Source organism: Bufo gargarizans, chromosome 5, assembly GCF_014858855.1.
Source record: "Bufo gargarizans isolate SCDJY-AF-19 chromosome 5, ASM1485885v1, whole genome shotgun sequence".
NCBI classification, from domain to species: Eukaryota; Metazoa; Chordata; class Amphibia; order Anura; family Bufonidae; genus Bufo; species Bufo gargarizans.
Window position 1 is genome coordinate 410,988,862 of NC_058084.1, and position 26,177 is coordinate 411,015,038.

General features: G+C 45.2%; 1 protein-coding gene across 1 annotated transcript in view; it reads right to left on the reverse strand.

Moving 5' to 3' along the window:
- The window catches only part of LOC122939086 (PAX-interacting protein 1-like), a 51,607-nt gene extending 39,170 nt beyond the window's left edge, over window positions 1-12,437 (reverse strand). The window contains exons 1-2 of the mRNA XM_044295059.1: window positions 12,050-12,437; window positions 5,086-5,220 (exon numbers count right to left, since the gene is read on the reverse strand). Of these exons, the coding sequence (XP_044150994.1) occupies window positions 5,086-5,220; window positions 12,050-12,130 (216 nt within the window). The 5' untranslated portion in view covers window positions 12,131-12,437. The remainder of the gene's footprint in view (window positions 1-5,085; window positions 5,221-12,049) is intronic.
- Between the last annotated feature and the right edge of the window lie 13,740 nt (window positions 12,438-26,177).

A 26,177-nucleotide genomic window follows, 5' to 3' on the forward strand; every position in this document is an offset into this window, starting at 1 on the left:
TATAATCATGCATATGTACTCAGTACTTGGTTTGGGCCCCTCAATGCGGCGTGGCATGGATGCCATCAGCCTATGGCACTGCTAAGGTGTTATGGAAGACCAGGATGCTTCAATAGCAGCCTTCAGCTCTTCTGCATTGTTCGGTCTCATGTCTTATCTTTCTCTTGGCAAAGCCCCATAGAGTCTCTATGGGGTTCAGGTCAGGCGCAGTAATCCCATGGTCATTGAACCAGGTTTTGGCAGTGTGGGCAGGTGCCAAGTCATGCAGGAAAATGAAGTCACCATCTCCATAAAGCTAGTCTGTGGAAGGAATCATGGAAGTGCCCTCAAGATCTCCTGGAAGACTGCTGCATTGACTCTGGACTTAATGAAGCACAGTGGACCAACACCAGCAGATGACTTGGCTCCCCAAATCAAAACAGACTGTGGAAACTTCACACTGGACTTCAAACATCTTGCATTGCGTGCCTCTCCATTCTTCCTCCAGACCCGAGTCCTTGGTTTCCAAATGAGATGCAAAAGTTGCTCTCATCAGAAAAGAGGACTTTGTACCACTGAGCAATAGACCAGTTTCTTTAGCCCAGGTAAGACGCTACAGGAGAGGCTTGACAAGTGGAATACAACATTTGTAGCTCATGTCCAGGATCCGTCTGTCTGTGGTGGCTCTTGATGCACTAACTCCAGCCTCAGTCCGCTCCTTGTGAAAGTCCCCAACACTTTTGAATGGCCTTTTCCTGACAATCCTCCCCAGGCTGCGGTCATCCCTGCTCCTGGTGCACCTTTGTCTTCCACACTTGTCTCTTTCACATAACTTTCTATTAATGTGCTTTGATACGGCACTTTGGGAACATCCAACTTCTTTTGCAATTACCTTTTGAGGCTTTATCTCCTTATGGAGGTTGTCAATGATGGTTTTCTGCACAAGTGTCAGGTCAGCAGTCTTTCCCATGATTGTGATTCCTACTTAGCTGACTAGAGTGTGATACTTTGAGCCTGGAATATTAAATCTTTTCACAATAATCTAATTTTCTAAGATTGTGAATTTGGGTTTTTTATAAACTGTAAGCCATAATCATCCAAATTATAACAAATAAAGGCTTGAAATATCTCGCTTTGCATGTAATGAGTCTATCTCATATTATTTTCACCTTTTAAGTTGCATTACTGAAATAAATTAACCTCTGCACGATATTCTAATTTTTCAAGTTTCACCTGTCTACAGTAAAACAAAAAAGTTTCATGAAACAAAAACAAAAGACAGTTCTCTGAGTAACGTTCAGACTTTCAAGTCAATGTCATATGGAGCTGCAAACCTTGAAAATGTAGATACGATTTTTATTTTATTTTTGTAAATGGGCCTGTGTCAAAAGTGCATTATGTATATAACAAAACTTCTAATTACGGCATGTGCTGTAAGTAAATTAGCCGGGAGGGTCATGTGGGGAGTCCTGGTCTCCTGAGGAGTCACGCAGTCCTGATTCCATTGATGTTCCACAGGCCGGGATACAGCAGGACCTGACACATGGGCAGTGAAGCAGGGCGCTATGCCCAGGACTCTCCTCTAGTAATTTACAGAACATTCAGAGCGTGCTGTAATGGAAGTTCCTCGCAATACTAACGCGCCACTTCTGACAGGCCTGTTCCCTAGCAGTACCACTACATGGGGGTGGCAGGTTGACAGGTTCCGTTGACCCTTCCATCACAAACGTAATATTCATAGAATGCTATTTGTTTTCTTAGAATTCTGGCTGCTAGTCGGTTTCATTTCGGCAGTACTATATCACTTGAAATGAAATACAAAACACAGTACTTGTGTGGCAGTCAGCACAAATGATGAGAACCCCCATATAAATAGGTTTTCCATTGTCAGTTTACAGCTGCTGTGAGGGGAAGACAGTATCTGCATTTTAACCCTCATTATAATAGTAGGTACAAAATTTAGATAACAGCATAATAGCTCTATTGATCTCCATAGATCAGTAATGGCAAACCAGTGCCAAACTGTAACCCAAAACCCACATGTATCGCAAAGTGCCAACACGGCACAATACTGTCCAATAGTATATCCTCCATGTACTTTATCACTTAGCTATAATAGCCTGCCTACATTCACTGCGCTGCCTGTACTGTTCATAGTGCGCCCTGCACTGATGAATGGCAGGAAGAGTCTAAGGCATATTGGTACACCACAGACTTGTTCCAGAGTGCGGGTGCCCACAGTGAGGGCTCCGAGTGCCACCTCTGCCATAGGTTCGCCACCACTGGACTAGATGAAGATGCCCACAAAAGTGCATTGCATTAATTAGTGAAATTTGGGATCCGGTAATTGAATCACTACAGGCGGTCTCTGTCTGGCAACAAGGATGACCTGATTGAGAAAGTGAAAGGAGTATTCTGGTTAAGTTAAAGAGGTTTTCTGAGGATTTTGAACCGATGTCCTGTCCTATGGGAAAGGTCATCAGTATCTGATCGGTGGGGGTCCAAAACCCGGGACCCCCGCCGATCAGCTGTTCGAGGAGGCAGCAGCGCTTAGGCCCAGTTCACACTTCGGTTATTTGGTCAGTTATTGTGAACCAAAACCAGGTGTTGGTCAAAACCACAGAGCAGGTGCAGACCTTCCCACTATACCTGATCTCTGTGGAGACTTCACTACTGGTTTTGGCTCACAATAACTGATGGAAATAACTGAAGTATGAACGGGCCTTACAGTAGTACTGAGGGCTTCTCACAGCTTTCCCTCATCAGTCACAGGGACTAGGAGCAGTTCAGTCCTATTGAAGTGAATGTGGGTGAGCTAGGATACCAAGCAGAGCCGCTATACAATGTATGGCATTGTGCTTGGTGAGCAGAGAGAAGGCCGCAAAACTACTGCCAGCCCCGGTGCCTTCTCATACAGGCGATTGGCAGGGGTCCTGTGTGTCGGACCCACGCCGATCAGAAAAAATAAAACAATAAAAATCTTATTTTCTGATCGGCGGGGGCCCCCACCGGATAGGGGATAACTATTAGATCAATGAGGTCCTACTGTTGAGACCCCCACCGATAACGAGAATGAGGAAACTGTACCATGGTGGAGTCCCCCTAAAATTAACGGAGCAGCCGGTCCGGCTTGTGGTGATCTGATCCATTGATTTTTATGGGAGATACTGGCTATCTCCGGAACTACCATAGAAATAAATGGAGCGGATGAGCGCATGTCCGACTGGCTGCCCTGTTTGTTTCAGGAGGCTTCACAGGGTATGGGGACAACATTCTTGTGACAGGAGGGGACATGTGAGCGTGATATCCGCAGGCTTCTCTCCACACGTTCTAGAGGATTGTGGAAGACTCGCAGTGCGCAGACCCCACTGATCTAAATTTTTGATAATATATTAAAAGTCTTTTGAAAAGTTAGTGACCCTTTAAACCAAATGTTGCGCTGTGCTGTCCAGTAATATCATGATACTGCACGTACTGCAAGAGCACATTCCTGCGCAATGGGATAGTTAGAGCAAAGCTTTGATATATTTTCTGGAAAATTAATCTGTCTGGAAATGAGAGTAAAGCCAGCGGCACGGTTCACTGTGTTACAGCAATACAAGAGCCGGTCAGATATAAAAGAGCATTTATTGGTGCTAGGGAATATAAGCACATGGCACAGAAACCGTACAGCAGGTCTGCCGACAGCTCAGTACACAGCCAGAGTTTATCCACTCACATTAAAGGGTACCTCCAGCCATACAGACCCTAAAAGAGTCTTTCCTCAATGTATACAGCAGACATTGTAACTTATCTCAATGGCCTCTCTTAGCACTAGAGGAGGTGCAGTCTTTAGGCGGCTGTTAATTGGAGAATGTGCACTAATATTAATGGGTATTTGAGACTTTAATTTTCTTGGACTTGGACAAAAATGCTGCAGACTTTCCGCAACAGATTTCTGTGCAGAAAATCTGCAGCATTTCACAATAGCAGCAATGTCCGCAAAGAATCTGGACAACGTGATATGCAGTGCGGATTATAAATTCGCAGCACTTCAATTTATGTTGCAGTTTTCCACCATGGATTGCAATGCCGAGGATGATACCCACAGAAAATCTGCAGCAAAATCCACATGCAACTCACGCAGATCTTGCCGCCGACTCCTTGAAAATTTTTGGAGGGGATCTGCTAATAATCTGTGGCAGATTTACTGCCATAAAATGCATCCCACGTGGACGTCACCCAAGCACTAAGCAGTCAACTTTCTGCATGAACGTACCAGTCGGTAGATTCCGGTAACCGTCATATGACTCCATCCTCTTTCCAGTCACACTTATGACATGGACAGGCCTAAAATTCAGAAATGTCATAAACCGGAAACGGGTCATTTCTTATGGCAGCACACATGCTGAACCCTCTATCGGCCTTTGGGTCCCTTGACATGGTGGCCACTGCGCCCATAGCTCCCAGGTTGTTAGCAGTCATGCGATTCACCCATGTGATCGCCTCCCCGGTGGTGGTGACGTTGGCACTGGGGGAATCACATTACTACGAATGCAGTGGCCGACATGCCAAGCGTTTACACAAGGAGCCCATGAGTAGTGGGACCTTCAGCAAGTGTGGCACCAAATGGAATGGCCCTTTTCAGAGTTGCACAGGCCATTACACATTGGTTTATGACACTTCCAAAATTTCATTACAAAGAGGCCAACCCCTTTCATCACTGAGCATGTGACGATACATGACCGCACCTGGACTGAGCATGTCCGAGACACTGCTAAGCAGTGCACCTGGACAATCCTTGTAGCGCCATACATGACAAACATGTGACATGTCAAAAAGAAGACGCAGCAGCATGCACCTGAATGAATGGGTTCAAAACAGTCAGAAAGGTATTAAACCATCTTTACAGATAAAACAAGTTGTACACAGCCCTTTACGGAAGTTGTGGCAAGTTTGCAGGATAGGGGATAACTAACTGATCGCAGGGGGTCTGACTCCGGCGATCCCGAGAACGGGGGTCAGGTTCCACTGATCGCCATTCATTCTCCAGGGGACTGCCGGAGATATCCGAGGTCACTGTGGTGGACACAACCCCTTTAATGGTGAACTGTTGATGTCACCTACCTTCACAATAGGAAGATCAAAGACCTCTCGAGCCTCTCCAACCTCAGGATTGTCACCATCTTCTGCGATGATGTGTGTAGCCAATGCATTATAGGAGACTTCTTTAGCTTTTCCAGCTTTCAGCAGTTGTACGACCTGTAATATAAAACGTATTAATGCATCGCAGTAACCAACACCAAGATACAGACCGCTACTGACTGCAGCATCTGAGGGGTTAAACGGCCAGGATCAGAGTTATCCGATTCCGGCTGTTGCAGGAGGATGTCGGCTGTATAGCACAGCCAGCATGCTGTGTCTATGGCGGGTTCAGCTCCAGAGCCTGCGCCATACACTCCGCTGCAACCTGGGATATTTACATCATAGGTCATTAAAGGGTTAAACGAGCACTGAGTGACATGTTGCATGGTTGATCAGTGCCCAATACAGACAGATGTAAAAGGACCTTAACAGCAGGAATACAAAACATGTAGGACTACCCTGGTATCCAGCAAAGTTTTGCTGCTGCTAGCTAGGGTCTCTCGATATTCAACTGTATCATTGTCATGAGGACAGTGATACAGTTGAATGCATGTCTCCCTGTCCTGCCGTTCACTCTCGAAGGCTACAGGCCACTTTTGCTAATGCCCCCTATAGTAGTAATAAAGTCCACCATAATGCCTCCAGTAGTATTAGAGCCCACACAGTGTGCCCCAGAAGTAAATATGTCCCATTATAGTGCCCTCAAACAGTACTAATGCTCCCTAAAGCGTCCTCCTAGTAGTAATGACGCCCCAGAAGTAACGATACCTGCCCGTAGTGCTCCCAGTAGTAAAAAGCCCCCACAATGTGTCCCAGTAGAGAAAAACAAACCTTTATAGAGTTCCCATAGTGCCCCCTAGTTATAATAATGACCCCCATATAGTGGCCCAACAACAAGGAGCAAGGATCCAAAGATCATTAAAAAAAAATGCTTCCATGCCGCTGTCTTCCGGCCTGCGTCCCTAGCTTCCCTTGTGATGAGGTCATTGTGCTGGCTGTGCCGTCCTCTGATACGCTTCAGGCCTAGTGGCCTCTAATACTTCTGGAGGCATTATTGTGGACTATACTACTACTATAGGGGGCATTAATAATAGTGGGGGCAATATAGGTGGACATAATGATTTAGGGGGCATTATGGTTTACTCTACTACTACAGGGTGGGGTTAATAAAGGGTGAATTATTATTACCAGGCGCATTATGGTGGGCTTTATTACTACTGTGGGACTTTAGAGAACATTATTACTATTATGGGCACTTACGAGGCCATTATTACTTCTGAGGAAGAGTTGGGGACAATATTACTAATGGGGGCACTGTATGGGTACTACTACTACGGGCACCTGGGAGATAATTATTACTATAGGTGGCACTTTTGGGAGCACTATTACTGTGGGGCACCCTGGCACAGTATCAGCTTAGCACAATTATTTTTGCGGAACACTATGTTTATGGCACTTACTGACAGGGGCACTATTTGTCGGGCACAATTTTTATTACATCCATACCGTAGCCTCTCCCTAAGGGTCCATTTACACATCAGTATTTTGTAATCCAGATCCCTTCCTGCAAATTTGCAGAACGGAATGCTGACCCATTCATTTCAATGGCCCCGCAAAAAACGTTGTATCGTTATGCTGAGCCACAAAAAAACTGAGCTTGTCCTACTATTGTCCGCAAAATGCGGTACGCAGTCCCATTGTAGTCATTGGGTCCACAAAAATGCGGATGACATGAGGAATGCACCAATAGGTCACCTGCAATTGCTGTTTCTATCTGTTTCCAGGAAATAGCCACATATATGCCTCCTTCCAGAAAAGATGCAAATGTACAATTGGCAAAAACTGAAGGTTTTTGCGGAAACACGGATCCGCAAAAAAGGGAACGAGAATCTGGAAAAAAAATACTGACGGGTGAATGGACCATAAGTATCATGTGACCTGGCTTTCAGTTAAGGGCCCAGGTATCAAACAGATAAACAGTAGTGTACTGAGGAGCAGAACATACATAGTATATACAGTATGACTACCTGCAGCAGCTCCTCAACATCATGTCCTTTTTTTTTTTTTTTTTACACTAAACTTTATTAACAATATGACATCACTAAGAGACAGGCAGCCATGAGACAGGCATAAACTAAACTCATTTAAGGCTCCATTCACACGTCCGCAATTTCGTTCCGAATTGCGGACCCATTAAATTCTATGGGGCAGCATGATGTGCTGCCCGGACACGGAATTGCGGATCGGCACTTCTGCTCCGCAAAAAAATAGAACATGTCCTATTCTATTAGTGCTGGCAATGTGCGGTCTGCAAAATGTGGAACGCACATTGCCGCTGTCCGTGTTTTGCGGATCCGAAAAACATGTTGAGGACTTGTGAATGGAGCCTAAATGAATGTGTTAATTACATTAATTGGTGGCACAGTGCGCCCCCCCCAATATTATAATCATATAACCACAGGCCCCCCCCCGCACATTATTATATTCATTGTTGGCAGTGGCCACAGGGTCCCCTCCTCATTGGTGGCAGTGGCAGCTTCTAATCGGAGCCCCAGCAGTGTAATCCTGGGGCTCCGATCGGTTACCATGAAGCCCTGGCTGCCATGGTCAACTCCCTGCTGCTCTGTGTGTACTATGCACAGGGCAGCAGGGAGAGTGTGAAGTCCTATTTACCCTAATAGAGCTCTATCAGGGTGAATAGGGCAAGGGATTAAAAGATACTAGGTACTAGCCCCTAAGGGGGCTAAAAGTAAAAAAGTCATCAGTATAAATAACTTGTAAAACCCATTTAAGGGGATGTTCACTTCAAATTGTGGACCTTCAGTCACATCCGATGGAAGGCTGTGATGTATCCCATTGTGGTAGGCCTATATGGTCAGCTCCTCCACCCATTCAATACAAGTCTGCCCCCTGTGCTGATGACATTACACATCCACATCTATTCCGCTATGGTGCCCAGTCCGTCCCGGAGCTACTGTGCTTTTACCTCTGCTGGAAACTCTCCAATGATGTAACTGTCCATACATGACCAATAACTAGTGATGAGCGAACTTCTGTTTTAAGTTCGGCGTCCAAAGTTCGGCTTCCGGTTAGCGGAGAATCCCGATATGGATTCCGACTTCCGTTGTGGTCCGTGGTAGCGGAATCAATAATGGCCGATTATTGATTCCGCTACCACGGACCACAACGGAAGTCGGAATCCATATCGGGATTCTCCGCTAACCGGAAGCCGAACTTTAGACGCCGAACTTAAAACAGAAGTTCGCTCATCACTACCAATAACATCACTAAAGCTTAAAGGGGTCATCCGACACTAACAAATGCTCCCTCATAAGCCGGACCCCTTACAGGGAATATACTTAGCCAGCTCCCTGCGTCGCTCCTGATCCCCGCACGGCCGCAGCTGCTTCTCCCCGTGCGTGGATGAAAACATCCGGTGTAGGGGGGGGGGGCAGCAAATGGCAGACGGGGACGAGGACCCGTCTGCCATTCCCTCCCCCCCCCCTTCGCCTACACCGGATGCGTTCATCCACGCACAGGGAGAAGCAGCTGCGGCCGTGCGGGGATCAGGAGCGGTGCAGGCAGCCAGGTAAGTAGAATCAGTGTGAGGGGCCTGGGCATATGGGGGGTTATTTCAAGCCTCGGATAACCACTTTAAGACAACACTAATAGGAAATATGGATAAGGGCTCACGCACATGACCATTGTTTTAGTCCACATACGATCTGCATTTTGTGTGGGTCCGCAAAAAAAACTGAACATGTCCTGTTCTTGTCCTTATTACGGATTGACCCATTGACTTTCATTGTATTTGGATCTGTTTATTTCCGTTTTGATTTCACACAACCGCATTCTAACGGAACGGATGCATCCCGATGTGCAAAATCAAAACGGATCCGTTCAATTCCGGTATTGAGATCTCTGCTGGATGTGTGAAAGAAGCCTAACACACAAGGCTGGTATCCATGTTTTGCCAATCCGCAAAACAGGCTATAGACGTGTGCATGAACCCCAACGGTCTCACTCAGGACCCCTCTCTCCGAGACCCCGCTCACTCAGAGTGTGGCAGACCGACACATTACGTGGTGTACAGTTTGCACGTAATGCTACATGTAGAAGAAAGGAAAATTAAAGGGTTATTCCTAACTCACCCAAACATGGCTTAGATTGGAATAATCCTGAGAGGCCTGTGTGGCCAGAGTGATGGAAACAGCCTACGTGGCTTCAGTGGCTCCCATCCACTTTTAAGGATGTCACAGAAGCACAGTACCACAGCCGACTCGACTGCGTCTGTAAATCTGGCCAAGGCATGCAAGGGTTACTCTGATCTCCCTGATCATGTTCTTGTGATCAGCAGGGGCCCCAGACATTTAGGGGGTCATTTACTATCCAGAAATACACCAATATTAGGCATATTTCTGGCGCAAAGTTGTGCCCCAATCTGCAAGTTTTCCCTGCTCAGGACAGGTCTAAAAAAAAGGGGAGCGAGGCGGGGGCCGGCAAGCCCATCTCATTCATCATTTCCCACTCCTGTTTTTGGTGTAGAAAACGGTCTAAATGTAAGCCGCCTCTTCATAACGCCGGCGGATCCACTGACAGCTATAGGGGGTATTAAGACTAGCGTCTAAAACACTGGTCTTAAAGGGGTTGTCCAGGTTCAGAGCTGAACCTGGACATACCTCCATTTTCCCCCTGGCAGCCCCCCTGACATGAGCATCGGAGCAGTTCATGCTCCGATGCTCTCCTTTGCCCTGCGCTAAATCGCGCAGGGCAAAGGCATTTTCTGAGTTCCGGTGACGTACCGGGGCTCTCCATGGGGCTGACAGGAACCCCGGTGACGTCACCGGCACTGATGGGCGGGATTTGGCTCTGCCCTAGCCAGTAAAACGGCTAGGGCAGAGCTAAAGCCCGCCCCTCAGAGCCGGTGACGTCACCGAACACACTGCTGGGCGGAAGTTACCGCCCGGCAGTGTGTTATTGTAAACACAAGAGCCTGTGCCCTGCGCAATCTAGCGCAGGGCACGGGAGCGCATCGGAGCATGAGATGCTCCGATGCCAGGCTCAGGAGGGCTGCCGGGGTGAAAATAAGGGTATGTCCGGGTTCAACTCTGAACCCGGACAACCCCTTTAATAAATGACCCCCTTATTTGTCTTCTCAGAACAACACCGTTAAGTCCCAGAAAACGTAAGGCTGGTTTCACACAGGCGTTGCGGGAAAAGATGCTGGTGCGTTGCAGGAACATGCACGATTTTTCCGCGCGAGTGCAAAACATTGTAATGCGTTTTGCACGCACGCGAGAAAAATCGGCATGTTTGGTACCCAAACCTGAACGGGCTTGGGAAACGGTGTTCTGTAGATTGTATTATTTTCCCTTTATAAGTACAATAGGGCTGGAGGGGTTAAAAAAAATATTAAAAAATAATTTAACTCACCTTAATCCACTTGTTCGCGCAGCCGGAATCTCTTCTGTCTTCTTCTTTGCTGTGCAGTAGGGATAGGACCTTTGATGACATCACTGCGCTCATCACATGATCCATCACCATGGTGATGGATTATGTGACGGACCATGTGATGAGCGCACTGACGTCACCACAGGTCCTTTTCCTGTGCACAGCAAAGATGAAGACAGAAGAGAAGCCGGGCTGCGCGAGCAAGTGGATTTTTTTTAACCCCTCCAGCCCTATTGTACTATGCATTCTGTATTAAGAATGCTATTATTAATATTGATCGGATCCCCAACCCGATCACCTCCTAGCAACTGTGCATGAAAATCGCACCGCATCCGCACTTGCTTGCGATTTTCACGCAGCCCCATTCACTTCTATGGGGCCTGCGTTGCATGAAAAACGCACAATATAGAGCATGATGCAATTTTCACAAAATGCACAAGTGATGCGTGAAAATCACCGCTCATGAACACAGCCCCATAGAAATGAATGGGTCCGGATTCAGTGCGGGTGCAATGCGTTCACCTCACACATTGCACGCGCGCGGAAATCTCACCCGTGTGAAAGGGGCCTAAAGGTGTTAAGTTTGGCTTTCCCTGGCGACAGCAGCGGATAGACCTGTACCCGCTGAGCACTTTCATGTGACAAGCTCTGGTGCACCAGCCAAAGTTCTTCTCATAACAGAAGGACCTTCGAGAACTGCAGCGGATGCTCCGCTAGGCTCCTCTCTCAGTCTCTATGCAAGCGCAGCCCCCCCCCCGAGGTAAAGGAGCGCATGCTGCGCAAGCGCAGCCCCCCCCACGAGGTAAAGGAGCGCATGCTGCGCAAGCGCAGCCCCCCCACGAGGTAAAGGAGCGCAGTCCCATAGAAACGAATGGAGCGGTGGCTGAGCCTGCACGATGCGCGCTCCATTCACTACCAGGGACTCCTCAGACTAGCTGTGGGCGCTCACTCCGCTATTTTTCCAGACTCCCATTGAAGTGAATGGGGGGGGGGGGGCTGCACATGAGGTCTCCTCTGCTTTGGGGATCCCATTCTGGAGATAGGAGCAGATCCCACAGGTGTATGGCAATAAGCCCCCAATGTCTGAGATGAGATGAAACTCATCCACTTTGTCCTTGCAAGGTAACCGCCATGTGTTAACATCCCCTTTGATTCCAGAGACATGCATGGTGCAACTAGCTGGGCACAATAACACCCATCATCTGCTGCCATCACTTCAAGTCCAGGAGACTCAATCAACTTCTGCACTGAAGGGCTCACTATTTAGCAGGAAGTGCACGCCCTGCGTCATCCGCGCCGCATCTCTCCTTAGGATCACTATGTGGCAGCCACTAAACATCCCATAACGGGAGTAGTGACGGCAGCTGAGACACAACAGGCCGGGAAACGGGCGCGAGTGGCAGGAAGCCCTCCGGGTCACACACCGGCCCTGCCCACTCCTGCCCGGAGCCTGGCGGGAGCCCCGCACGCGGAGAAGCCCCCCCGATCTGTCTACCTGAGGATCCAGGTCCCCCACGAGGTAAAACTTCACATCCTTGAACATGTCCTCCGGAACTTTCAGCTCGGTGTCCGCCATGACGGCGGAGGCAGAAGGGGGTCTTTAGCCTGGTCTCCTGCGGGTAACGTGTATTACATTCCCCTCACCGGTCACTTTCAGGCGGGAATCAATGAGGGGGTCAGGGGAAGGCTTCACACCGTCACCAAGATGCGGAGATCGCGCCGCGGCACCAGCTATCCCTGCCCTAGGGGTGGCCGCTTTGCGGGCAGTACGTATGTGGGCTGCACATTGACTTGGAACCGCTGCTTCACATCCTACTCTCCGGCCTGCCTTACTTTACTCACTTATATTAAAAATGATCTATATCAGAGGTTGTGAAATGGGTTTATGGTTTGCTTAATCGTGGGAAACCCCCCTCCTCAGAGCATGTTGGTACATTCTGAGGAGAGGGCGTGGCCTGGGCGGCTGTCCTATAAACAAAAAGCAGCGCGGGGAAGGCGCCTTTATAAGAGGTCACTGGCGCGCGATTACCTCACTCGGCGGCGAGCGCTGCTGGAAGTCGGTGGAGACGAGGAGCTTGACTGTCGTTTATTTATGTTTTAATATATATATATATATATATATATATATATATTTATTTATTTTTTCTTTGTTTGCGTTATTGAAGCCGCTGTTCACGTCTGGCTGCTTTCTCTACGGGAAATATTAGCACGTGTTGACACAGACAGATGGTTGTTGCTGTTCTGACTACTGGGTGCTTCAAGTGTTTTTTTTCTTTTTTGATAACCACTAGGTCCAGATGGTGGGAGTCTGGGAAATATTGTGGGCATGTGGATTACTTTTTTATGACATTTTTCATCCTGAGCAATAATGAATCCTGCCAGGAAGAAAGCCAGATGGCAAAACACTGGCCAGAATGGGTGACTACAGGATCTCCAAGCACAGCTTAGATGCAGGCACTAAAGGGGGGGGGGGGGGAGAGAATGGTTGCTTCAAGGGTTCTCTGGGAGTTTAAGGGCTCTTTCACACTTGCGTTCTTGTCTTCCGGCATAGAGTTCCGTCGTCGGGGCTCTATGCCGGAAGAATCCTGATCAGTTTTATCCTAATGCATTCTGAATGGAGTGAAATCCGTTCAGGATGTCTTCAGTTCCGGACCGGAATGTTTTTTGGCCGGAGAAAATACCGCAGCATACTGCGCTTTTTGCTCCGGCCAAAAATCCTGAACACTTGCCGCAAGGCCGGATCCGGAATGAATGCCCATTGAAAGGCATTGATCCGGCCTTAAGCTAAACGTCATTTTGGCGCATTGCCGGATCCGACGTTTAGCTTTTTATGAATGGTTACCATGGCTGCCGGGACGCTAAAGTCCTGGCAGCCATGGTAAAGTGTAGTGGGGAGCAGTATACTTACAGTCCGTGTGGCTCCCGGGGCGTTTCAGAGTGACGTCAGGGCGCCCCAAGCGCATGGATGATGTGATTGCATGGCACGTCATTCTGGAGCGCCCCGGGAGCCGCACGGACTGTAAGTATACCGCTCCCCACTACTACTATGGCAACCAGGACTTTAATAGCGTCCTGGCTGCCATAGTAACACTGAAAGCATTTTGAAGACGGATCCGTCTTCAAATGCTTTCAGTTCACTTGCGTTTTTCCGGATCCGGCGTGTAATTCTGGCAAGTGGAGTACACGCCGGATCCGGACAACGCAAGTGTGAAAGAGGCCTTAGAAAATACTTACTTAAATATGAGTTTATTATAAATACATTTCCTAGTACCGTTCATTAGTTGTAATGGCTTGTTCGCTCTAGGGAGCTGTCTGCTGGCACGAAGGATGGGCTCGCATATTTCTCCAATCCGTTTAACGTGTACGTTAAAGGGAACCTGTCACCTGGATTTTGGGTATAGAGCTGAGGACATGGGTTGCTAGATGGTCGCTAGCATATCCGCAATACCCAGTCCCCATAGCTCTGTGTGCTTTTATTGTGTAAAAAAAACGATTTGATACATATGCAAATTAACCTGAGATGAGTCCTGTCCCTGACTCATCTCACATACAGGACTCATCTCAGGTTAATTTGCATATGTATCAAATCGCTTTTTTTACACAATAAAAGCACAGAGCTACGGGGACTGGGTATTGCGGATGTGCTAGCGGCGATCTAGCAACCCATGTCCTCAGCTCTATACCCAAAATCCTGGTGACAGGTTCCCTTTAAATGCATGACTTGGACTGGAGCCATATAGTGGAATCTGTTCTCCATAGTTCCATATTTATATATTTTTTTTATTTATTTTTTTCCCCTCTAGACTCTGCAGGATACAAGAACATGGTGTGCTGCGTTTAATGGTTTAGTTTTTATCCCCTTAATGATCAGGCCTGTGTTGGGTTTTAATGTTTACCTGAGCTTTCAGAAAAGTTTGCTTAATGGCTGTGCTTTATACAAACATACCTGTGAAGGAAATTTTTTATTTTTTTTTGTGCTTCCCTAATGTCTTTTTCGGCTATGTCGTTCCCTGTTTCCGTTACACAATTAGATGCATATCTCTCACAAGCAGGGAGCATCACCCTTCTGTGGCATCTGTCAGTACTGTATTGCTGTGATGTCCTTTGCCTTACTTCACACCATGTTTTTCAGCTCTGGAGGTCGCGCTTACAGAAAGGCAGTTTTTATCAGGCTCAGCATCTCTGATAGCTCTGACATGGCCCACCTCGCTGCTGTGCTCTTAAGCTACTTTCACGCTTGCGGGAGAGTGATCTGGCAAGCAGTTCAGTCACTGGAGCTGCCTGCTGGATCTGGCATAATGTATGCCAACTGATGGCATTTGTAAGACTGATCAGTCTGAGAAATACCAGTGTCATCTGGCAAAATGGATCCAGCATTTATATTTTTCACCTTTTTTTTTTTTTCTGGCCAGATCAGCATGCTGTTTTTATTATCTATACCAGCGATGGCGAACCTATGGCACTCAGAGCCCTCTCTGTGGGCACCCGCACCCTGGAAAAAGTTTTTCTTTGGAAGTGAGACCCCTGGTGACCATAATGTTTGTTTTTTATTTTATTTTTCAAATAGGTCACTTTTCTTGGCAGATTTCTGAGGTGGTTTTAGAAGAGTATTTGGTTGAGGTTTCTCTACATTTACTTTTATGAAACCCACAATCAAATCTGCTTCCAAGAAGTAACACTGAAAAAACCTTCACCATTTTACACTCTGAAAAAGTTGAACTTTTTAACATTAAAGTCCCTGGGAAAACCTTTGGTTGTAGATTTAGCATTACTGAACCAGTGGAAGCTGTTAGCTGTGTGACCTTACACTTGGGGCTCATTCAAAAGACTGTAGTGTTTTGTGTATCTGGCTGTACCTGGCTGCAACTAGAATAGAAGAGGCCTATTTAGGACATGCTCTCTTTTCTACGGAACCACGTGCACAGTGTGCTGTCCACATCTTTTGCGGCCCTATAGAAATGAATGGGTCTGCATTCGGTCCGCAAAATTGTGGACTCATTCGTATGGCCATCTGAATGAGCCCTTTTAGAGAACTGTGAAAATCTAGGTCTGTGGGTTGTATAGTGTTCTGTCCTTCTGTGTTAATTACTTTATACAATATAGTGTAATTTGCAAAAATTGTGTATTTTACTGTACAAGCTTTCAACAAGATCATTAATAAGTATATTGAAGAGGATAGGGCCCAATACTGACCCCTGAGGTACTCCCCTTGTGACAGTGACCCAATCGGAGTGTGTACCGTTAATAACCACCCTCTGTTTTCTATCACTGAGCCACTTACTTAGGCCTCTTGCACATGAACATTTTTATTTTCCATTTTGCGGCTGTTTTTTCAGTTCCGTATATGGAACCATTAATTTCAGTGGGTCCGCAAAAAAAAAGAAGGTAACTTGTTTTTCCATTACGCCCCATGACAGCACCTGTGAGAGATCCTCCCCCCTCCGGACAGGAAACAGGAACTTCCAGATCCTTAAATTGGTCCACCTCCTTCCGCCACTCGGTGTCACATTTTGTCCAGATGGGACGGGGGTTGTTGTCACTGGACCGCAAGATTGTAATCCCGAGGTCAGTAACCCGGTCCCTAGCCTGGTGGCTAAATATTCAGAACCTCAGTCGGGGTGGAGTGGTTGAGAAACGACCCCTTGATAATGACCACCGACGCAAGCCCTTGGGGATGGGGGGCCCATTCAGTTTTGGGTTTTTTCCAAGGCCCTTGGTCAAAATCCCAGAGTACTCAGTCCCAAAATGGCAGGGAATTAAGGGCGGTCCTGTGTGCACTGAAGGAAAGTCTCCCATCTTTGCCCCAGCGACATGTCAGGATCTTATCCGACAACGCCTCGGTGGTAGCCTAAATAAACAAACAAGGGGGAACAAGATCCCCCCCCCAACTAATGCAACTAGCATCCAGAATCTTCCTGCTAATACAGGGAAAAGCTCTCTCTTTCCGCGGTTCATTTGAAGAGCTCAGAAAATCTCCAGGCGGATTTTCTCAGCAGACACAGGTTCAGTCAAGCCAATTTGTGTCTGAACCAGGAGGTTTTTCAAATAGAAGCCCTATGGGGAAGTCCCACAATAGATCTTTTTGCTTCGGCGGAGAACAGGAAGTGCAAAAGGTTATTTTCCCTGAGCAGGGCACAGATGCTCTCTCACAGCCATGGGGGGAAGGCTTAGTCTATGTTTTCCCTCCCATCAGCCTATTGCCCAGAGTGATCTAGAAGATCAGGGAGGAGCATGAAACAGTAATTCTAATAGCACCCTTTTGGCCAAGAAGAGTCTGGTTTGCCTGGTTGAGGAGGCTGTCAATAGCCGACCCGTGGATACTCCCGGAAGGACAGGATCTATTATATCAGGGCCCTCTACTTCATCCGGAAGTCAAGAACCTCCACCTGACGGCCTGGATTTTGAGAGGACATTCTTCAGGTCCAAGGGCCTTTCAGAACAAGTCATTGGGACTCTTCTAGCTAGCAGGAAGAAAGTCACCTCCGATATTTATCTCAGGGTATAGAGGACCTTCCTCCGGTTTGCAGGGCCAGGCCTAGATTTGAGCTCACCCAATATTGCATTAATTTTAGATTTCTTGCAGGAAGGCCTTCACAAGAGGCTTAAGCCTAGCACTCTCAGGGTCCAGGTCTCGGCACTCAGTGTCCTATTCGATTTTAGGTTGGCCTCTCATCCTTGGGTCAAGAGGTTCATTAAAGGGTCCTCTAGACTATGTCCTATAGTTAGATCTAAGTCAGCCCCATGGGACCTTAACCTGGTCCTTTCTGCTCTAACCAAGGCTCCGTTTGAGCCTCTTGGGGACATCCCTCTGAAGATGCTGTCATATAAGACTAGACGAATAGGTGAACTATCCGCTTTATCATCCTCTCCTCCATATACTCAGATTCTGGAGGATAGGATCGTACTCAAACCGGATCCCGCATTTCTGCCCAAAGTAATGTCGGTATTCCACAGATCTCAGGAGATAGTTCTCCCTTCCTTTTGTCAGGACCCTAAGAACGAGGGGGAAAAAGCTTTTCATACCTTAGATGTCAGAAGATGTGTCTGTACTTATTTAGAATCTACAAGGAGCTTCAGGAAGACACCGCAACTCTTCGTGCAGTTTCAGGGGCAGAACAAGGGCTCGAAGGTCGTGAGCCGTACCTTTAGCTAGATGGATCAAGAGAGTGATTGGTCTGGCATATTTGCAATCAGATTGTCAGGTTCCTTCAGATTTCTCAGCTCATTCCACTAGGGCAGTGGCCTCTTCCTGGGCAGAGAAAGGGTGTGCTACTATTGATCAGATCTGTAGGGCAGCAACGTGGAGTTCCCCCTCTACGTTTTACAAGCACTACAGATTAGACCTTTCATTTGTGCAGGATATGTCTTTTGGGAGAAAGGTGCTGCAAGCTATAGTCCCTCCCTGATTATCTAGTCTAGTCTCTCACAGGTGCTGTCATGGGGCGTAATGGAAATACCTAAATTACTCTTACCGGTAATATGTTTTCCATGAGCCCATGACAGCACCTACATAATTCCCTCCCTGGTGCTATTTTCTTCTGTTGTGTTAGTTTCACTATATATAGGTGCATTGCTGGTCCCACGAATCTTGTTAAGTACTGAGTGGCGGAAGGAGGTGGACCAATTTAAGGATCTGGAAGTTCCTGTTTCCTGTCCGGAGGGGGGAGGATCTCTCACAGGTGCTGTCATGGGCTCATGGAAAACATATTACCGGTAAGGCCCCATGCACACTGCCGTTGTTCACAGCCGTGTGCGGGCCGTGGAACCGCGGCCTGGATCCCTCCTGAGAGCAGGAGTGCACGGCGTCACTGGTTGCTATGACGCCGTGCGCCCCCTGCTGCCGGCACAGTACAGTAATACACTGGTATAGATCGTACCAGTGTATTACTGTACTGTGCCGGCAGCAGGGAGCGCACGGCGTCATAGCAACCAGTGACGCCGTGCACTCCTGCTCTCAGGAGGGATCCAGGCCGCGGTTCCACGGCCCGCACACGGCTGTGAACAACGGCCGTGTGCATGGGGCCTAAGAGTAATTTAAGTATTTCTGTTCCAACATAGAACACGTGCTATTATTGTCCGCAAACCACGCTCTGTGACTCTATTCAAGTCAATGGGTCCGCACAAAAAGGAATGCACACGGAACACATTTGTGTGTCATCCTAAGCATTGATGTGCAAAAAATGGAAATGCTAGGCACAGCCCATTGTGGCCATGTGTTCTATGTGTGCAAACTAGGAAGTGAGCACATGTGCAGGACCAGAACCCACCCCCAAGCTATCTGATCTGGTTGCTAAGCAACAAGATGGATGTTGCAAAACTCCTCTCCCTCATACAGGAGCGTCCCCAGCTGTGGGACACAAGAGCAGATCGGATTGGGAAGGAGCCTGGCTGGGAGGAGGTTACAAAGGAGATGCTGCCTAGAGAATGGGAGAAGGCTACTTTCACACTAGTGTTTGGTGCGGATCCGTCATGGATCTGCACAGGCGGATCCATTCAGAACGGATCCGTTTGTATTTTTAAACATAGCCAAGACGGATCCGTCTTGAACACTATTGAAAGTCAATGAAAGACGGAGCCGTCCCCACTGACTTACATTGTGTGTCAGAACAGATCCATTTGACTCAGTTTCGTCAGACGAACTCCAAAACGCTGCAAGCAGCCTCCAGAGCGGAATGGAGACTGATCGGAGGCAAACCGATGCATTCTGAGCGGATCCTTTTCCATTCAGAATGCATTAGGGCAAAACTGATCCGTTCTGGACCGTGTGAGAGCCCTGAACGGATCTTGCAAACGGAAACCAACACGCCAGTGTGAAAGTAGCCTCAAAGGCGCAGATTAGGTAAGCCAACCCATGTGTATGTCTGCTCCTTTATAAAATGTGTTATGTAAAAACTGTGATGCGCTGGTGTATTTATATGTGAATTCTGGAAAATGGGCCATGTTTTAATGAAGGTGCACCAGGAGGCTGTTTTGTTAAACACCTTTATAGTAAATGTCGCCTTCCACAGCACTAGATAGTCTTGTACGGCAGCAGCCTTTTCCGCCGATGTCTCCTGCTTTTCTCAAACTATAGTTCCCAGCATGCCGTGCTGTGGGCCGATCTGTATGACGTCTGTACATGCTTTTAGTAGTAGTTTATAGACCGCTGTGGAGCAGCGTATTGTCTTTTATTTTTATTTTTTTCCATGTTAAAAATGATTCCCAGAGTCATATTATGTCCAATACCTATCTGCTAAAGTTTAGGCCGCGTGTATTAACATTTATTATAAATGATAGCTGATGATGGTAAACATCTTTGTCATATAATTATGATTGTTTTCCTTTAAGTGTATATGGCCAAAATACAGACTATAGAGCAGGTCTATAGATCAGGGGTGCACAACCTTTTTTGGTCTGGGAAAAAGCTGAAGATTCTATGTGTAGACAATGGAACTGAATACACAAGTGAGAAGACACAAATCATTTTAAAGAGAAATGGAATCTTATTCCAGAATACTGTACCATACAGTCCCGAACAAAACATTGTTGCAGAAAGAAAGAATCAAACTCTCTGCTGAAAGCGGAAAAAGTATGCTGTTTGACTCGGATCTACCAACAACAAATTGGGCTGATGCAATCAGGACCGCTTGCTATATTCAAAATAGCCTAGCAAGTAAAGCTGGTGAGAAAACGCCATATGAACAATAGAACAAGAAGCACAAGCTACACCAAATAACTGTTAAGAGTTCTTAGATATCTGAAAGCAACTTTACAAATGGGGGTGTTTGGATAATGCTCATTATTCTGTGTATTGCAAGAACTACATTGTGATTGCCTGTTTCCAGACACAGTGTTATGTTGTTAATAAAGCACTGCTGAAAAGAAAAGTCAGGAAGGGGCGGAGACTTGCTGCACATGTACAGAGAGAGCGCTGAGATAGAAGAAAGCCAGAAGCAGAGATTCTGATCTTGCTGAAAGTTATATTCATATGTTATGCTGTTATTTCTGAATAAAACTCTGTTGTTCATCGTGCTACACATGATGGAGACCTTATTAATCTGCTGCCAACACCTCCTCACTCTCTCAAACTCTTCCCGCATCACCCTGTAAGGGGCCAACAGTTTCAGGTTTTAAACATTTTATAATTGAAGAATATATTACGGTTGGTTTTACTCTTTGGCAATAAGTCTCTCTGGCTCCAGCTTGGCTGCTTTTTTGTTTTTATACATATTCTATTTTTTTTCCTTATAGTTTTTTACTGCTTCCTTGCTATCTTCCTGTTTTAGTCATTTAAATGCTTTCTTTTTGTAATTTCTTGCTTCCTTTACAATTCTATTTATCCACATTTGTTTTTTGTTTTTTCTTGTTCCTTGCCCTTTTATTCCCATAATTAGGCAATTAGATAATTACACAATTAGAGATAATTAGATAATTATTACACAATTAGAGTTTAGGATGCTGTATTGTAAGGGTATTTTTAGGTACTGATTGGTTCTGTCCCCATTAATTCTGTCTTTTTTATATTACTTTTAATATTCTGTATAATAAAGTTTCCCTTGTAATGTAGTGGTATAGAGAAGTACACATCCCCATTGTGCTGATAAGACCACATTACTGAGTGATCTCAAAGACATGCCTAATGCACACTGGAGAAGGGGTGACGGGAATAACTCTGGTGTGCACACATACATTCGGGGGACTGCACCTAGAAATTTATTCTAGGTAGGATGTAAGTATTGATTTGCCATGTGGGGGTGTTGTGATAATGTTTATTGTTCTGTGTATTGCAATAACTACATTGTGATTGCCTGTTTCCAGACACAGTGTTATGTCGTTAATAAAGCACTGCTGAAAAGAAAAGGCAGGAAGGGGCAGAGACTTGCTGCACACATACAGATACCTAGATTTTCTGTGGACTCTTATACAGTTGCAAGAAAAAGTATGTGAACCCTTTGGAATGATATAGATTTCTGCACAAATTGGTCATAAAATGTGATATGATCTTCATCTAAGTCACAACAATAGACAATCACAGTCTGCTTAAACGAATACACAAAGAATTAAATGTTACCATGTTTCTATTGAACACACCATGTAAACATTCACAGTGCAGGTGGAAAAAGTATATGAACCCCTAGACTAATGACATCTCCAAGAGCTAATTAGAGTGAGGGGTCAGCCAACTGGAGTCCAGTCGATTAGATTAGAGGTGTTGGTTACAGCTGCCCTATAAAAACGCACACCAGTTCTGGGTTTGCTTTTCACAAGAAGCATTGCCTGATGCGAATGATGCCTCGCACAAAATAGTTCTCAGAAGACCTATGATTAAGAATTCTTGATTTGCATAAAGCTGGAAAGGGTTATAAAAGTATCTCCAAAAGCCTTGCTGTTCATCAGTCCACGGTAAGACAAATTGTCTATAAATGGAGAAAGTTTAGCACTGCTGCTACTCTCCTACTAGCAGTATTGGCAAAATATTCTGTGGACAGATGAAACCAAAGTTGAATTGTTTGGAAGAAACACACAACACTATGTGGGGAGTAAAAGAGGCACAGCACACCAACATCAAACCTCATCCAAACTGTGAAGTATGAAGATGGGGGCATCATGGTTTGGGGCTGCTTTGCTGCATGTTTGGTTGAAGTTATTGCTGCCAAAGGAGGTTCAACCAGTTATTAAATCCAAGGGTTCACATACTTTTTCCTCCTGCACTGTGAATGTTTATATGGTGTGTTCAATAAAAACATGGTTATACTTAATTCTTTGTGTGTTATTAGGTTAAGCAGACTGTGATTGTCTATTGTTTTGACTTAGATGAAGATCAGATCACATTTTATGACCAATTTGTGCAGAAATCCATATCATTCCAAAGGGTTCACATACTTTTTCATGCAACTGTATTAGGTGGCTTATAATAAACTCCTATTAGTATTGTATTATTGTTTTTGCCTCCATGTACAGTACAGACCAAAAGTTTGGTCACACCTTCTCATTCAAAGAGTTTTCTTTATTTTCATGGCTATGAAAATTGTAGATTCACACTGAAGGCATCAAAACTATGAATTAACACGTGGAATTATATACATAACAAAAAAGTGTGAAACAACAGAAAATATGTCATATTCTAGGTTCTTCAAAGTAGCCACCTTTTGCTTTGATTACTGCTTTGCACACTCTTGGCATTCTCTTGATGAGCTTCACACGTCATTCGGTCCATACAGCAAAAGGAGTTTTTCAGTCACTCATCATTTTAAAAAAAAAATAATCTGAAAAAATAATTAGATAGACAAAATTTCACCACAACGTCAATTGAACCAATTGACGTTGTAGTGAAATTTTGTCTTTCCAATTTTTTATTTTTTTTGTAAAATGATGAGTGACTGAAAAACTCCTTTTGCTGTATGGTCCGAATGACGTTGTGTGACGTATGAAAGTGTGAGGAAAATATATATATTTTGAAACAACAAATATACAAAAAGTATGTGAAAACAATGACAACCTTCTGATGCTGCCGCCACCCCCAGACTCTGTCATTGTGCAACTCGGTGGCCTCATCATACTGTTGCCATCTACAGACTCTGTCATTGTGCCACTCGGTGGCTTTCTCCTGATGCCACCACCTCTAGACTCTGTCATTGTGCCACTTAGTGGCCACCTCATTCTGCTGCCAACTCCAGACCCTGTCATTGGGCCACTCTGTGGTCTCTTCATGTCGCTTCCACCTCACCACTATGTCATAGGTCCACTCTTTGGACTTCTCATGCTGTTCCCACCCTCCCCACTTTATGACTGGACCACTATTTTGCCTTTCGGCCTGGCTGACATCATCATTTATTTGATCTTTCTAATGATCTGTCAGAAGGAAGGAAAAATGAGATGCAAAACAGATCCTGTCTGTGCAGCTGTAAGGCCTGTATGATCCCATCAGAATTGGCTTATGATTTGGTAGCAAAAAGCAGGAGTGGGTAGAAGACACGCAAATATTACATTCACGAGTCATCTCTGTTTTACATCCACTCCTGTTTTTTTGGGGGCACTAGCAATACTGATGGATTATTGAGCAAATGCTGACCGAGTGAAGGCGGATGCTCCACAGACAGCATCCATTTTTTGTGGGTTATTGTTCTGACAGATCAGAAGAACGGAAAAACGGAACAGAAACAAAAAATGGAAGAACGGATCCGTGAAAAACAGACTGCAAAACACTGAAAAAGCCATACGGTCGTCCGAAAGAGGCCTAAGGCTACATTTACACGAACGTATATAAATTTTCCGTGTCCGTTCAGTTTTTTTTTGCTGATTGGATGAGGACCCATTCATTTAAACGAGTCCTCCAAAAATGCGGACAGGACACTGTGTGCTGTTCGCATCCATATGTTCGTTCTGTAGCCCCACAAAAAAATAGAACGTCCAATTCTTGTCCGTTTTGTGGACTAGGATAGGCATTGTTACAATGGATCCCCCCCCCAAAAAAACGAATGCCATACGGACATCATCCGTTTTTTGGGGTTAGACCGCTAAACACATACGGTCGTGTGAATGTAGCCTAAAGAATGGGTCTTTGCCCCCACTTTTGGATACCAACATGAACCAGTAATTTCTGGTCACATTTATCCTTTCCTCAGAAAATGCACTAGAGTCACCTTTTATAGACAGAATGCCCCTAAATGATCCCTTCTGGTAAATTGGAAACATTCTCGTCCAGAATACTATGACAGACACAAACAATAATGAGGGTATGCTGGGAGATGTTGTTTTACAAACAATAGTAGCACCCATCATCTGTCTGCTGCCCTTACAAGTAACTTCCTAAAGAGGAAGAGACAGAGGAGGAGTAAACTTTTACATTCGGTGACTTAGGTGAAGTCCACCAGATCCCCACCTCTGCAGTAGCCTGGTAATATAGCTGAGAAGACACCTTCAGCAAAATGGGACTATACTGGCAGCTGCCAGATGGAGAAGGAGACTGGTTCTCTCCAAAGCCCACCCCTTGCAGCAGAGTATAGCTTCAGCACCAAGTGGGACGAATGGAAGCAAAAATGGTAAAAAATATTTGTGCTTATGCTAGAAACACTGCAAATTATCAGCATTCAGGACTTTTGGTCTGAACATAATGCATGGGATAAGCCTCTTAATATATTAACCCTTTCTACACTGAGGTTTTTTTGCGTTTTCGTTTTGCGCTCCCTGCCTCCCCAGAGCCATAACTTTTTAATTTTTCAGTTCACATAGCCATATGAGGGCTTGTTTTTTTCAGGACACGTTGTACTTTCCAAAACCAATATTTAATATTGCAAATGATGTAGTGGGAAGCGGGATTTTTTTTTTTTCAAATGGAGTGAGTTTTTTTTATTTAAGATGTTCCATTTGCAATTAAACTGACCAGTTACTTTCATTCTACAGGTCAGTAGAAATCTGGAAATACCTTATGTATAGTTTTTCTTGTGTTTTGTGTTTAGTGATAAAATAATAAAAAAGTTGGAAAAAATCAGTTTTATTTTTTCATCGCCATATTTTGACCCCTATAACTTTTTTTGTAGTTATGTGTACGGAGCTGTGTGGGGGCTAATTTTTTGCGGGGCGAACTGCACTTTTAATTCCATATTCTGGGGTGTGTATGACTGGTCAGCTTTTGTTTAATTTATTTGTAGAAAATGAAGCAACCAAAAATGGCAAATCGGCCATTTTGAAGCTTTTTTCCATTTCGCCATTTGCTGTATGGGGAAGATATTTTTATACTATGGGCATTTTTGGACATGGCGATACCCATGATGTATTTATTTTTTATGTATTTTTATTTTGGGGAAAGAGTAGTCTCAATTATGTTTTTGATTTTTAAGTTTTTGGGGTTTTTTTACACTTTTTTTATAGTTCCCATAGGGAAGTATAACAAGCCATCATTAGATTGATATTCTCATAATTCGGTGCTGTTCGGAAAGGGGTTAATAAAAAGACACAAAACAATTGTTTGGATTTATTGTTTTTGTAATATTTACAATGAAACTAATACAGATTATAATTTGACCCATATTTTGTCATATTATTTTTCTTTTTTCTCATCAATGTCATTGGGGAACACAGGCTTGACCATGGATATTGCTGGTACCACCAGAAGGTGGACACTAAGCACACAAGTGTGAGCTCCTCCCACCAGCTATACCCTTCCTACAGGGACTAAGCTTTTTGGAAGGAGATTTGGAAGGTCTTTTGTGTCCTTTAGCCAAACTCTCGGTAATATACTCTCTCATGGACAGTCTTTCAGGTCCAGAAAGGTTATACATCTAGATTTGGGCAATTTAGCTCCGGGAATAAAGTTGATAGGACAATCATATTCCTGATGTGGAGGTAAATCCTGGCATCCACTCTCAAAAAATAAGTCGGCAAAATCCGATATAAATGAAGGCAATGTCTTAGTAGTTAAAACAATAAAATATGTGTTAAGACAATTGCCAACACAATAATTGCCCCAATCCAGAATCTGTCTAGCTTGCCAATTGATGGTTTGATTGTGCTTGCTCAACCACAGCAAACCCAAAACCACTGGAGCAGGGAGACCCTCCAACACAAAACATGAGATCAATTCCTGATGAAAGTTACCCATTCTTAATCTGATATCATGCACCACTTGTAATAAACACTTCTGA